General features: G+C 45.1%; 1 protein-coding gene across 4 annotated transcripts; it reads right to left on the bottom strand.

Moving 5' to 3' along the window:
- Window positions 1-1,677: 1,677 nt before the first annotated feature.
- On the bottom strand, window positions 1,678-15,197 carry LOC108154190. 4 transcript variants are annotated; one of them, XM_017284402.2, is made up of 5 exons: window positions 14,933-15,197; window positions 11,225-11,559; window positions 10,044-10,133; window positions 4,843-5,014; window positions 1,678-3,420 (listed from the first exon to the last, which is right to left on the bottom strand). In XM_017284402.2, the coding sequence occupies exons 2-5, from the start codon at window positions 11,537-11,539 to the stop codon at window positions 1,979-1,981; spliced, it is 2,019 nt and encodes a 672-aa protein (XP_017139891.2). In that variant the 5' UTR covers window positions 11,540-11,559; window positions 14,933-15,197; the 3' UTR covers window positions 1,678-1,978. The 4 variants fall into 4 exon arrangements, with proteins under 4 accessions (XP_017139891.2, XP_017139889.2, XP_017139888.2 ...); XM_017284400.2 differs by lacking the exon at window positions 14,933-15,197 and adding an exon at window positions 11,804-12,367; XM_017284399.2 differs by lacking the exon at window positions 14,933-15,197 and adding an exon at window positions 13,522-13,624 and having other exon boundaries at window positions 1,679-3,420.
- Window positions 15,198-15,743: the final 546 nt, after the last annotated feature.

The raw sequence follows: 15,743 nt of genomic DNA, 5'->3' as shown, positions 1-15,743 counted from the left end.
TGTAGCTCCCAAATTAGCCGATAAATAGTTGAAATGAAAGTACGATAATAAAATATCCGGAATTGATAAAGAAGTGAGCGAGCGGCTACTGAAATATTACGCAACTCGGGTATACAACTCGGTTGTCAAGCAGAGAGGTTGCTAAACTTTTGTTTGATATACATATGTACATATGTATGTACTTTGATTCGATGGCATTCGATCCGAACCGAACCCGACCTATCCCATTAAATATGGCAGATGTCTTGGCACTTGTTTCCAGCATTGATCCCTCAAATATACAGTAAATAAACACAATAATACTTAATTTTATTAACTCTCAAACAAATTTGAGCAAAGATCTTTAATCCCTAAAATGCACTTAAATCAAACGATTCAAAAACCTCCAAAGGTTTAGCAGCCCTCAATCGTGTATTTTGTTCATGTCAGTGACCAATTGCTCACAACCAAACACCCCCCTCCCTTTCTCTGATATCCTTGGGTCGGTCTGGGGCACAATGCATTTGTTTTTATAATTGTTTTCTGAAATTTGCATTTTTACCGGCTCATCATTTTTGCCACGGGTTTTTTCGTAATTGCGATGCCGGAGCCTTTTTAATTTACCTGATGGACCGCTAAGGACACCGAACAGTGCTTTCATTGTCCACCCACTCGCCAACACCATTTCTCGTGTTGCAACCAGATCATCTCCTCATCATCAGAGGCACACATAATGCGTCCGGTTGTGCGAAAAAAAAGTGTCGTGTGCAGAAATTTTTAATTTATTTTAACTATGTACACTTTTTTGTTGTTACTCGATACACACATCCCAGGCCTGAGTGCAGGGCAGTACAGTAGAGTACAGTGTATAAGATGGCAATGGCATGGATGATGTTGCTGATGACGATGATGATGGCTCATCAAAAACAAACAGGCGACAGCGTGGAAAAGCTACAAAAGGCAAACCAAAGCTGGTCGAGGAAAAAAAACAACAAAAAAAACTGTAATAAAGCAAAACGTTCCTTTATTTGCCCCTGCACATGCAGCCAGCCACCCAAAAACACGGACTATACAGCACTATAGTACTCTGTGATTTTCGTTGTATGAAAATTGAAGTTTTTTCCTTAAATATAGTAAACATCGATGGCTGCAGAGATTTATGTATTGCATGGCACTGTTGAAAATAGCTCGATGGTCTGTGCCCCGTGTTTACTGTTTGTCGGACAGTAGAGACGGCAATTTACGCCCACACGCACAAGGACACACACACACCCACACAGGGAAGAGCAGGAGCAGCAAGTACATCGGGCAAAAAACATTAATTTGCATGCAAGTCAATTATCAGGAGGCAGCAAACAGACAAGCGCTAGTCGTGGCTGCCTGCTGCTGCGGCTGTTTCTGCTGGTTTGCAATGCAAATATCGGAGTTATTTTTCATCAAGAAAAATTCCCCCCTAATGAACCACGAAACAGGAATACTCTTGACCAAAAAACAAGAATGTTATTAAAATGGGAAACTGTGCATCGATGTTGGGTATCTGTGGCTCTTACCGAGCCTTACCGTTTCCGATATATTGTACATACGAGTATCTTCCATCTAATATAGGGTATAAAAAACCTCGATATCTGCTTGACTTGTAAATTGCCTGGCCAGCAAAATTCTAAATGTTTTTATTAATTAAAAATATTGCACATTAAACACATTTCCAAATTGCGTTTGGCATTTTTTCGAATAAATACACGAACACGAGCATTGGCACCAAAAAAAATGCAAATATAATTTACAAAGCATACAGCCGTCAAGGCTCGTCAAGAGACTTTGATTCCACGCTCCATTTGTATTTGCATTTGGGTTTTTATTTTATTTCTGAACTACTTTGGGAGTGCCATGAAAATTGGTAGTAAAGTACACAGATTCTATAGGGGAAAATTCATTTGCAGTCTTCACTAATCACTAAGCTAAACTAATCACTAAGTGGGCTTAGTCTAAGGCTAAATGGTTAAGGATTCTGGCAAGAAGTCTGGCGACTCCGGAAGGACTTTGCTTTCACTGTGATATCAAAGGCTGCGCAGGCGTTCTTCTCCAGGCTGGGGCAGGTGAGGAAATGCCCAGATGCAGCAATCTCCGGCCAACTGCGGCTGAGTGACTGGGCTGGACCGAACCACTTGACACGCCCGCACTGTGTCTCGATGACAGTCTCAAAGTGGGGCTGTGGCTCCTCCTGTGGCCGGTCCAGGTGCCAGAGGAAGGCGGCATGCCCCTGCCCTGTGCCGATCGGTATGACAGCCAGGAAAAATGTGTGCACTCTGACATTCTCGTGGCCCGGGCTGACATCCTCGCTCAGACTGAGGCATGCCACCGCCTGCTGGGACGGCAGCTGGACGTGCAGCCGCTCCCCGAACGTGCCGTAGGACTGCAGCACGGCCAGGCGGTGCTCGCTGCTAAGATGCCTCAGGAGCTGCCACTCGCAGGACTTTATTGATGACGCAGCCGTCGACCCCGAAACTAGGGATGACGTTGCCTGATTTACTTCAGATGCTGGCGCCTGTTTATGGCTCCCCACTGATAAGGTGGCCGCTGCAATTTCGGCTGCCGCAGGAGTGGCCGCCGCCTCTGCGCTGCTGGCCCCATCTTTGACGGTTGACAATTTGGGCTGTCCCGCTGGCTGGGAAAGTTTCAGCGCCGCGCTGCTGCTCCTGATGCTGTTGCAGCTGGAGATACATGATTTCCCAGTGGGGCAATGATAATTTTGAAATAGCAGCTGGCCTTTGCCGCCTCCAGCTGACTGCATCACCTGCTCCTGCTCCTGCTCCTGCTCCTGCTCCGGCTCCTGGTGCTGCCCAGTATTTATGTTTGCAACTTCATCACTGCGCAATCCGTCTTGATCTTTGCCTGTAAGCCGCCAACTTTTCTTACTCAACTTTAACTTTGGTTTAACGAGCATATTGTTGCTCTCGAGCTCGAGGAGCTGCTTCTTCTGCTCCGCCTCGTTGAAACGAGTCTCCTGGTGCTGCACTTTTATCAGTGTGCAACGTTGCAGGACCTTCTTGTTCTCATCCTGGCCCTGGCTGCTGCTCTCGTCCCTGCTGCTGTTGCGGTTGTTGTCGGCGACATTATTTCGAATTCGAGCATTTGCCTCATTTCCCTTTGGCATTTGCCGGTGCTGCTGCAACGGGGAGTCGCCGCCCCCATCACACCCACCTGCTCCGCTGTCTGTCCCATTCAGAACCACAACTGCCACTGCGTCCAGCTGCAGTTGCCTGGAGATTTGTTTGCCGCACTTCTTGCCAGAGTTCGACTTGGCCAGCGCCATTTTTGGTTGATTATGATATTCATTTGTGCACTTGTTGACGCTGCTCGGTTTTCGCTGGCCCTCCGGGTCCGGGTCTGGGTCCTGGTCCTGGTCCTGGTCCGCAGTCACCTTGTTGGCTTTTGCTTTTCCTGCAACAAAAACGGAAAAAGTTCAACGAATTGCACAACAAAAAATAGGTCCCAAAATGGAAATGCAATAAATGTTGCCACGAATAAATATCTATGGCCGCCCCACTGTCAGTCCCCGTCAACTCCTGGGCGCCCCTCCCCCCAGGACCATCCCTGCATCCCTCCATACGCACAATTGTTGATGGCTCGAAATTTTCAAGTTTTCCTGCAGTCGGAATTGTCCTTTTGCGCTCGTTAGGTCTTTCCACGAACCCTACAGAACCGCCAGCTCCTGCCCCTCGGCCAGGCAACTCTCAAGAAGTTTAAGTGGCAAATGAAAATAGAAAAAAAAGTAAATAAATTTCTCCATCTTTATATAAATATGAACGGAGCAAGAGGAGTGGGGAGGCGAGTGGGGAGTGGGGGAAATCTCAGCAAAAACATAAAGAATGCACACTTAATGTAGAAGCAATAAAAACGTACTAAGCAGAGACTAAGCTAAACAAAAGGAAACAAGAAAAGAAGTCTGCTAGAGACTGCTATAGATATGATTTCGACTGTAAGATACCCGCTAATCAGGTAGCTATCCTTCTATCCCTCTTGGGGCAGAAGCGACTTTTGTCAGCCAATTCCATATCTTGTCTCCATATCTTCTGTATCTGCAAAATTTAAATAATTATTTACTTGGTATTGCTTCCTGTATTTCGGATATAATAAACCCACGCACTCTTCTAGTACCGTGTACAGCCCTTACAAAAACGCACAGGAAGTTGGTAAAAAAAAAGACAACAACAAAAAAACTGAAGACCAACAAGTAAAAGCAAATGCAGACAACGGCGGAAAATTCGTTCATGTTTGTTCTTGTTGCCGCTTGTTACCTACGCTGTAAACTTCACTTGAAGTTGAGTTGGGCGGACGCGGACGAGGAGGCGGACGCGGACACAGATTGAAAATGGCAACGAGGGCGGCGTCCAAACTTTAAGCGAAAGAACACCGGAAACAACAGGAATATGTAACGCAATGCCAACAGTATGGCAACGGCAACGGCATAAAGCGTGAAAAACTTTAGCAATTTATGTTACATAATTATGCTATAAAAAGAAGAAGAACAACAGCGAAAAGATGAGCCATTGCGCTCAATTTCAAGCACTCTTGACTTGGCTTACATTTTCCTTTCATTTGCTTTCAGGACTCTCTCCTTCGGCCGAGATTTAAGTGAAACATTGACACTTGGCGCTACTCAAAAGTTTTTGGCACAAAGTAAATGACAGCTGGATGATATATCTTTTGATATATATTTGGGACCGTCGCGACGGTGGGCGGAGGATCCCACCCGGCCCAGACAGATGTCGCCTAATGACGACGCTAATTTGGGTATCGTTTTGCCACGATTAAATAGATAAAAGTTATAAATACAAGTAAGTAAATGTTGGTTGCACTCACCGCCATCGCAGGGAAAGTTCTCCGCCAGCAGGGTGAATAATTTATCCGACAGCAGGCAGCGGCCCCTGGGCCCCAGTGGCACACGACACACCGGACACTTCACGGACCGGCTGCGGCAATTATTGCAGAGCACGTGTCCGTTGCAGCACTGCCATCCAGGTGGTTTGATGACCTGATTTTTGTTGGTTGTTGGCCCGAGGCAGGAAGGGGGGAGAAACCGAAGTCAAAGGAAGTGCAGCCACAAAGTGAGAATAAATCAAAAAAGAAAAAAGAAAGAAAGGAAAATCTTTGTGAAAATATATACATAATTATACAATGGAGGGGGAGTATGTGTGCGTGTGTGTGTGTATGGGGGGGATGTGGTTTATTTCATTTAATTATAACTATCATGGATAGTGAGCACACTCAAAGGAAGCACTCTCTGATTGCTTCTTGATTGTACTGCGAATGGGATTTTGAAGAAAAAGCAATTCTAGTCAACGTCATATGTAACATAATGCTCAAAAATGAAACTAAATTTGATTATTGCTCTGTCGGGGCAGGGCATCAATCGGAATTCACCGAAACATGGCTCTCCTTTCTCCTTATTGAGGCTCCGGCTCCTGTTTTTCCTTTCTCGCATTGGCATGCAAAATGTATTATTTTGGGTATGCTGTGCGCAGAAAGCTTTCCATTTAAATTGAAAATCAAATTGAAAATATTGCAAGCGGATTTAAAATAATACAACTGTATGAACGAGTTTTTGATGCGCACAAAAATACTTTTGCGCATTTCAAGCTGGCCCTGGCATCGCCTCACAAAACTGAAAAACACTGCAAAACAACAGAGAACAAAAAAATATACATACATATAATAAAAAAAGGAAGAAAAACGGAAAGCGGAAAATCGGATCGACTGACAGACTGAAGAATATGTATTGAAATTTGTATGATGCTTTTTGTCTCTGCCCCGCCATAAAAGGGGGAAGACACGTGTGCGTCTGTGTTCGGGGGCAAAAACTGTTGTAAATATGCAGCCAAACATAAATTTGGCTGAATAAAGAAACAATTTCTGGTCTGAAGCTTTCCATACTTTTTTGCTCTCACCGATTTGGCCAAACTGCTTTGCAAGTATTACAAATGTAAAACGATTCGTTTGCAATTTAAACAAAAAACAGAGACAGAAGCCGGAAGGTTACATCTCTGTCGAATGGACTATTCGATGTCTCCTTACCTTTTTGCTGAGCTCTAAAATTTAAGATGGATCTGGGAAAACTCTCAAGAATAAACAAGGGCCTTTTGGACACTTCCCTTGATATGGGAACACTAGGCTGATATTCTTTCTACAAAAACCACATACCTTGCCCGTATTTTATTAAATGAAACCGGAAGCAAATACAAATACAAAATAAGAATACACAACTACAAGCATTTTCAAGAGCTTGTACGTGTGCGGAATAGTTTTTAATTCTGTTCGTATTTGATTGTTTGAAATTGGCTTAAATGGCTATAAGCAAAAGCTTTCTATTTTAATACCCTTCCATACATAAACAAAGACTCCAATTAGTGATGGAAATCAATTAAATGATCTAAGCAAAGCAAATATTGCTGGAAATGGAAGTGGAAATGGAATCGGAATCGGAATCGGAATTGAAGCATTCGCTGTACCGCCGTCCAGCAATGGGTTTGAATGCGGAAACGAGAGCATATAAAAATTGTTTGCACTGACTGTTTCATTTGTTTCATTTCAGTGATTGTTCATTTGGGATAGTTGTTGGTATTTTTTAATCAAATTTGTGCTCAACTTTTGCTACCTTTTTATAGTTCAGCCTAAAGGTATGCAGCACTTTTGGTGTGTAGAATGCATGTATACCTCATGTAGAGTGAACTTGGTCAGTATGTAGATATTATGTAGAACGAGGGGGAACGTTGTGAGTTGCTGCGGAGACCGCAACTCTACATTTATACCCGATACTCCTGGCTCTCCTCCGGCAGACGCCGCTAATATTGAACGACACGACAAAGAGTGCGTGCGAGAGAGACAGAAAATCAGTCTGAGTGACGTCGGGCGCTGCGTAGCCACTGCAAACTGATTTATTCCTTTTGGCTATACAAATTATCCGATGTGATCCAGATTCCGCAACCGGATAGATATGGTCATTCTCTATGATTGTGCATTTTTAGTTTTCTCGAATCTGTAATATTGTGGATGCAACAGATTTTCGTCCTTTGTGGGGGCGGAAGAGGGTGGGGTAAATAATAATAATAATAATTTTGAGATATACGTTTTATAGTGAGATCTAACAGAAGTGCGGATACCAAATTTGGTTACTCTAGCCTTAATAGTCTCTAAGATTTGTGGATGCCCCAGATTTTCGTCCTTTGCGGGGGCAGAAGGGGGTGTGTCGAAATGTTGACATGAAGCGGTCAAAGTCCGATATCACAGGAGTGTGGATACCAAATTTGGTTGCTCTGGCTCTTATGGGTTCTGAGATCCTTGAACTAATATTTTGCAATTGGCAAAACCGACCATGAAACCTGTGTGTTAGAGAGAGACAGAGCGAGACAGAATGAAATTGTTTTCTTGATTCTGGCTATAGTAATTACACTATCTGTGTCAGATTTTGAACTTTAGAAGATATAGTCATCCCTCATCTTTTCTCGTATCTTTGAAATATTCTCGTATCCCCCAATACTCATTTTGAGTATTGGGTATAAAAATACCAAGACCAATTCAATTCGACTTTAAACCCTTTCAAACCCCAAAGCAGCTTTAAACTTTGAGGTGCCTGGTGGCACCTGCGTGCAAATGACGCTTCTAGTGAAAAGTACATAGAGTTCTCATATCAAGAAGTTACTCAACGATTGCTGTTCGGCTGTGTGTTTCTTTCACACAAGTTGGAGATGAAACTTAATAAAATCTCAAAAGGCAATGCATTTTTACCAATTTACTCGTTTACTTAATTCGAGAAAAGCCTGGGGGGCTTTGGTTGAAAGCCGAGTGTAAGTTAATCATCTTTTGATGTTGAAAGCCAATTCCTTGAATTTCCAGGACTGGGCTGTGTTTGCTTTTGAAATTTATGAAAATTAAATGAACTGCAAATTTATGCATATTTAAATGAAACAAAAACAGTTTCATGCCCGATTTAATGTCAAACAAGGGAAACCCAATGCCAAATCCGACCTGCCTTATCCGACCGCCAGGAGCATGCCAACGGCAAGGGAAGGACTAATGCCAGCGATTATCTTTTGAAGGGAATCGAGAGCAGAATGCACTAGTATTGAAAATCAAGCAAAACAAAATCCCTTAATAACTTAATGGACTTGTGTGTGTTTTTGCATACATAAATAGAACCCAAACACGCTCAGACACGCATGCACATGCACATGCATGCATAAAGAGTACGTACGAGTGTGGCACTATATAGTGGATATACTCGCACTAGAGTATAGAGCCCATAATACAAAACTCGTATAATGCCAGCTTCGTGCTTCAGTAATAATTGCCAAATCTAAAGGACTCTCCAGCAACTAAGCCGCAAGCCGGAGAGGGAGCATGGGGATATCCCAGAGATGATAGAGATAGAAGATAGAAGATAGAAGATAGAGGAGATGGGGAGGTGTATCCCAGAATAAACTGATTTTGGGTTAATAAACAAATTATTCAGTGCAGCTGCAAGTGGAGTTCGAGTCCCAGACAGCTCTGTGGCGGCTCTCTAGCTGGCTGCCCCACTTTGAAGGCGTTGCAGCGTGGCTGTTTCTGGGGGCAGGGGGAGGCGAGGAGGAGGCTGGGAGCGATATGTCCTTTCAGTCCGGTCCGGGTCTCCTGCACATGCTTAATTTATAGCCACACACACACACACACACAGACACACAAGCACACGGACAGTGACACTGCCACACGGAGATGTGCTGCAAGCGAGAATTTCATTTGAAAATAACTTTACATTTTAAATGGCCGCCTGCACGGGCCAGTGGCAGGAGGCAAGAGGCAAGAGGCAAGCGGAGCGGGGGCTGCAGGTCTGGACACTCTTTATCTTGTCTAATTAATTAAATTTATGTTTTTGCTGACAAGCTGGGCATAAATAAATTTAAAGCCGGACACTCGCCAGCAGCTTCAATTTAAATGCACAACGAGCTCTGGGGCGCAGCAGAATCAGGACAGAATCAGGAGCACCCAGAAGGAGGGTGGACCCGCGGGCGAATGACAAGATTAGGCACACTGACTTTCTACACCATACCTATATACATATATATATACCCATATGTATATATATATTTGTGCACACATCTGCCTAATCGTCAATATTTGATTTTTAAACGACATAATCAATCACTTTGTCTTGCATATACTCGCTTGTACATATGTATTTTGCCAAACTAATCAAATCACATGCCAGAGCAAACATTTATCAAAAATCTACTTCAATGTGGGACGAAAAAAAGAATATACAAAAACAAGAGGTAAATACTGGCTAGAATCGATGGCTAGAATACCCTTACCGAACCTTTTAAACTGGAAGAAGGACTTTCCAACAAGGAAAAGCATAAGTTAAGCTGGCAAATATCTGATTAATATCATAGTAAACTCAGCCAGGGTGTTCATATCTCATATAAAAACACTTGGCCAGAACATAACCGACGGCCATTAACTGCCAACATGACGACATGAATGAAGCTGGAGGTGGAGTTGGAGGTGGCTGAGGCTCGGCTCTGGCGTGGTGCGTCGTTTGAGTAATTGAGTAAACAATGCCGGCACGGTATATATACATACCTGCTTGACAGAGAGAGTGAGAGAGCGAGAGAGAGAGAGTGGTGAGAGTGGTTAGGGGCCAAGAGTCAAGAGGGCAGCAATCACTGGCAGCAGCCCAACGTTGCAAACTTTATATACAGTCAAGTGATTAGCAACAAACTTGCGCAGCAAAATCAACGCAGTACCGGAAGGGGACTGGGAGACTGGCACTGCGACTGCCACTGGGATTGGGACTAGGATCAGGACTAGCAGTAACAGCAGCAGAGAGCCTCTCAAAGGCAAACAAGCGGCAACTGGCAACTACGTAAGTTTTGAGAGAGTTCCGTCGAGTTGAGTTTAGATAATGACGAACTAAAACTAAAGCCCGAGCTGCTGTCGATGCACGGGCCACAGAGGCGACCTCATCGATATGCAACGCACATGCAACGACGGTCTGGATTGGCCTTTTCGTGGCAACCTCACCCACTTACCTCAAGGCACACAGGACACTCCAGTAATTGGGAAATATGTTGAAGGCATGTTGCAAACTTTTGCAGCGATTGTTGATTAATTCCATGCTGCTGCAAAGACACAAAGCGAGGGGAAAACATTGGTTAATTTTAGTGTTTTGGCTTCAAGGTTGAGGGAATTGCAATCAAATGAGTCCGAGGAATGCCTTTAATGGTATTGAATCATTCCATTTGGACGAATTTGCATGCGATTATCAAAACGAGCAAAGCACTGCATTATTGTGATTCAATAAAATGATTATACTGCCACCGACAGGATGCAAGTTACATCCGAGAGATACATACATCCATGGTCGAGGACTGCTGCAAGTTTAATCTGTTTAACGGACACACAGACACACAGAGACTCGATTTGATGCAGATGCATAGCCTTCAGCCTTGATTGAAATGGACGTTCCACGTGCACCACTTGCACCAGGTATGCCAGAAGTGTGTCTGTGTGGCAGCAATTTTCGACTGTCCGACAGGGTCCACCCCTTTGAGGACATTTGGGTCAATTGAATTGTAATAAAGTACACATGATGTGTCAAGAACAAAATTGCATTATTTCAATTCAATTGAATTTAATAAAATAAACAGCTTCTCGGTCGGCAACAGACAAACAGCAAACACAGATAGACAGACAGAAAGACAGACACGCCCATGGCAAGGCCCCAAGGCAATGGAAGGACACCTCCGGGCTGGGGACTTGTAATATATTTTACATGTGGCCCATTCAGCATTCAGCATAAATGAATAGCATTCGATTGGATAACCCAAAGTAAGTCAAGGATATATGTACGGTAGATGCATTTTTTAAAAGCAGAATCGAATGATTGGTGCTCTTCTGAGCAAGCAAGCACTCTGGGGTAATGGCTAAGTAGACCAGGCTGTAGCGACTAATTGCTAAGACAGAGCCAGCAGTCATTAAGCCAATCAGCATTACGTAACGCTCAGTGGCACGTGAACAACAGCAGCGGCAACAAGCATTACCAGTACAGTACAGTACCTAGCCACTTTGCGGCACATTCGTGTATGACAATGCCCCATTTAACCATCGGCAAATCAGCTACAAGTACAGGCTGACAGCACTTGAGGCATCTGCATGGGTTTCGGGAGGCCATGCCAATTGTGCGGCAAGTGGCAGCGCGGTTTCGACTCACCACAGCATGGGATGCCTCCTCGGCATCCTCGGACGATGTGAGGGCCGCCTGCTGGCGCCACACCATCATGGTCACACACTCGGCCCCACTCTGCCAGTGCTCTGCCAGGCGATTGGCCAGCTCACTGATCCGCAGGCCGAGTATGTCCACTCCATTCAGCTCCAGCAGAGTATCGCCAAGACGGACACCGCCGCGCGCCGCATTTGATTTCTCCTGCACCCCGCTGACCCACGGATACGGGTCCCAGGGGGCACGACTCAAGTTCAGGCCCAGCGTTCCGTTGGCGCAGGCGTAGATGGTGCACAATTGGAGCATCCTCGTCGTTCAAGTTTCAACTGCGAATAAACGGAGAAATTGTCTTGAATTAAATCCAGAATCTCTCAAGGTCACACACGTCTGTGGCATTTCATGCAATTTATGTCTCGGCACACACGCACCGCACCGCACCGCATCGCACCGCACTGCCGAGAGGCCAGACATAACACTGTTTGGGCCGACATAAATTTGGCCAATTTTCAACACTTGAGGCGTTTGCCAGACAACTCACACTCACACACACACAGTCACACATCTAATTACCTGCACAGACACACACACATACTCGTAGAGAGAGAAGGAGAGAGGGGAGGGTACGCCACAACGTCTCGTGCTTAGTTTTGCCTGTGAAAAATGGTGCCAAACTGTTTTATTTCCCTTGCTGAGTGGGCGTGTCATCGGTTCGAGGCCTCATCCTGCTTTTGACATTCCCATCACGTACACAGGCGCGCACACACTTGTATATATTATACATGCGTGGGTGTGTGTGTGCCAGTGTGTGCCTGATGGGGCAACCACTTGTATCATTTGCACCTTTCTGTGGGCAATTCTTTCACCTTTCGGCAGCTGCGCCGAAGCGCAATTAATTAGCAAAGCTGCTACCAGAGCTGGCCCGGAAAAACTTTTGCCACCCAAAAGGCCGTAATTACGCATACGCCACCGTGGGCGGCCCGAAGTGCTCGAAATTTGCTCACATAAATCAAAAGTTTCGCAGTTCCCGCAGGCCAAACATTAGAAAAAAGGGGTTTCTTGAAAACTTGAACAAACTACAGAAAATCAATTAAAACCCTGGGGCAGACCGGCAACCCGCAACCCGCAACCGAAGCTCAATGTCTGGCAAAATGGGAGAAGTGCAGGGAAAATGGGAGCCACATTTCATGTGCATGTATGTAGAAGTCGATAATGAGACAGCAGACGCAGATGTTGTATCCGTATCTCATCGAAAACATACAAGCCCCGTTCTAACATTGTCGTCGTCGTCGTCAGTCGAAGGCGATAACGAGACCCAGAAGCAATCTACAGACAGTACGAGTTCTATTTGCACCTGGCAGCGCCTTCGCAAACCAGATTCTTTCGTCTAGTCATTCGACATTGTCGTTGCCAGTCTCCGCAGTGCGTCAGTCTCCGGTTCGTCGTCGTCGTTGGGCTATCAGTTGAGAAGATTCTCATCTTTCTCAAATTGATTATTCGTACACTCGAAACTCTTTCAGCGCTGCGTTCAAGTATCTAAGTATCTACGACTGTGATGTATCTGGTTTTTTTTTTGTTTTTGCTCTCTCTATCTACGCACGCGGATACAGATACAACAAACTTGTTGAGCGCACTTCACTTCACTTCTTACTGACATTGGCCATGAAATCGGCTATGACGTCGACGGCGTGAAGTGAGCGCACAAAAAAAGAAACGTTCAATAAATTATTAAACAATAAATCGAAAATAAGCTGTTGCAGCAATTAAAAGCGATTGATACTTGTGTCTGGCCATTATTCAATTATGTATTATGCATGGATTTTTGTTTTTATTTTAATTATTTTTTTTCGTTTTGTTCTCAACTTTCCAGCTTCCCCCGAAAGTTAAGGGCAATTAAGAAACTGATTTAATTATTTTTCAAAGCCGCACAAATTAATTAAAGTTGCGCCCAAAAAGACCATTCCATACAAAAGACCATTACAAACCACCAACAGTTGTGGACTCCGGCTCCGGCTGAGTGGGCAACCGCAGCAGGTCCGTTGCGATGCGGAGTTGCATCAATGCGCGGGAACCGCGAACCGAGTACCGAAAATACACAGAGAGCAGGAGAACAACCACAGAAAGCCACGTTTCGGCCATTGTTTTGGCCAAAAGTCAATGAAGCGCAGCAGTTAGCAAACAATTACGAAACCCCAACTAAAGGAAGACCCGCCTGCGTACACTCCCCCCTCCCTAAAATGGTAACGCTCCAATTGAAGCCAAACTTTATTAATTAATTGCCACATTTATACCGTAAAGTTTCCTCTATATTTTTGCTGTGTATTTCTTTGTCGGAAGCGAACTGTGCTTAGGCGCGTGCGAATTGCAACTAACTGGAAGTCAGTCGTCGGATAGCCAGCCGCCAGCCGCCAGCCACCAGCCAACAGCCACTTGAAGGTAATGCACATTGCACACGGCAGAAACAGCTATGCTTGTAGCTGCATCTGTAGCGCAGATTTAGCTGATTTTTTGCCGCTTTCGTTTTCAGTACTATATCAAGTCGTGTCATGGGAGGGGGGATCGGGGGACGGGGCTGACGGAGCGAGACTAAAACAAACTCACACGAAAATTGCGTCACAATTACACGAAAGAAACCGCAAGCGAAAACGTACGACAGAAACAGAGGCAGCGGCAGCGGCAGCGGCAGAGCGGAGACGAGGCGGCAGAGAGACAGAGACCCAGAAACCCCAAAGCGGGCAAAACTGTTGCGCATGCGCCATTGACGTTTCGCTGCATCTGACTCTCTCTCTCTCTCTCCCTCTCTCTTTAGCTGTGACTCAATCTCTGTCTCTGTCTGACTCAGCCCACAATTAGCAAGACTGAGTCTTGCGTTGCCGTGTAAATTTCCAATTGAATATGCCTGGGTTTTTTTCTGTATGATGTGTACCCTTGTAGAGGGTATTACGATCGTGAACAGATGTTTGAAATGCAGAAAAAGGTAGTCGTTCCGATCGTGATGTGTTATGTCCATGCTTTTATTTAAATTAGTTTAAACTCAAGTCTTTGTGGGATGAACTTGTTTGTTGCTCAATAATCTCTTAAGGATCCAATCTCCATAGCCATAAGCCAGTAGTTAATATTTTTCTACAGACAATAGTTCTGTAAGAGTATCCACAGCTTCGGTTTCCTGCCTTTGTTTGTCTCCACTTTGTTTGGATTTCGCACAGAGTGTGAAATTCGCACAAACATTGCATGGCGCATGCGTAGAGGCACGGAGAGGCCCGTCTATGATTTATGAGCGCTTTTCTGATCACAATTTAGACTCGTTTCGTTTGTCTGTTATTTTTTCGTACGTACAGCAGGAAATGAGAATCAAAATAGAATAGCTCCGGCTAAACAAACTTGTTTGATGTCTTTAATTATGCGAAATGCGATTATAATTGTGCGTTACACTTCCGCTTTGAAGGAATGGAATGGAGAGCGTGGGGCGAGGAGCAATTATGAGGCGGTTTGTGAGGTAGCTGCCGCCTTGACCTGAGACAACGTTACCAAAGCGACCAGACCCAGACCCCGACCAGACCACCGACAATGGCCTCAGGGCTGTCCGAAAGCGTAAGGTCATGTGGCCCATTAGAGAGGTATAATTTTTACAGCAAAAGTTTCGTATGGCTTGACCGAACAATCGTTAATACAATTATTATGTTTGATGGAACACACACGCACCGCTTTTTTGTTTTTTTTTGTAGTAGATGAGCACACAACGCTTTTGGCTTGGCTCTGCTTCAGCGCCTTCCTGTGAAAATCAATTTTCACAATTTTCCTTGTGAACTTTGCGGCTTTTCGCTTCGTCACCCTCGCAGTGAAACACACACACGCGGGGCTGATGTCTCAATTCGATGATATCTTGGTCTGGGCGCCGGCGCCACGCACTTCGCGTCTGCTTGCGGAACTTGCGGGGTCGGCGCGTGCGCACTGCTTGAGCGTTGTGAAGAAACTGAAAGACTGACGATCCGGCGTCTGCGCAGCGCAGAGCACACCTGAGCGACGCACAGCGCCCTCTGCGGGCAAAGCTCCGCAGGCTGAACGCAAGCTTTCGAACGGTTTTTCAAACTTGTAAGCCATAAATAAACCTATGCCTTGAGCACCAGCCACCTCCATCCAAATGGAGCTGGCTCATGGCGTGACTGCACTTGAATTGGGCCATTTGCCTCTGAGCCCGGGCCAGCTTCTTGGCTAATTGCTGGCCCGATTAATAAAAGTCAATGCTTGACTTTGCTGCCGTGCCATAAACTACAAAGTACGCGTAGGAGTTCGGACGCGTCTCTGGCCGGCGCATTGAGAAGCATGAACAATGAAATTTGATGTTATTGGCTTTGTAAGTATTTGGTTAATTTTGACAATGCTGATGGCTGTCGGCTGCCGTCCGCTTCTGTGGCCACCACTCAAATGCCAGGCAATTCTGAATAGCACAAATAAATTCAAATCAAATCTAATTGAACTCGCAAATTGAAAACCGAAAACGAAATCAAAAGCC

This window comes from Drosophila miranda, chromosome 2, assembly GCF_003369915.1.
Source record: "Drosophila miranda strain MSH22 chromosome 2, D.miranda_PacBio2.1, whole genome shotgun sequence".
NCBI lineage: Eukaryota > Metazoa > Arthropoda > Insecta > Diptera > Drosophilidae > Drosophila > Drosophila miranda.
Note: the sequence above shows the minus strand (reverse complement) of the source record. Positions and strands in the feature narration are given on the sequence as shown.

Coding starts and splice junctions, on each gene's coding strand:
- LOC108154190 (XM_017284402.2), bottom strand. CDS start 11,539: ATGCTCCAATTGTGCACCATCTACGCCTGCGCCAACGGAACGCTGGGC. Junction 10,134..11,224: donor AGGAGGCATCCCATGCTGTG/GTGAGTCGAAAC, acceptor GTGTCTTTGCAG/CAGCATGGAATTAATCAACA. Junction 5,015..10,043: donor AGTGTCCTGTGTGCCTTGAG/GTAAGTGGGTGA, acceptor AACAAAAATCAG/GTCATCAAACCACCTGGATG.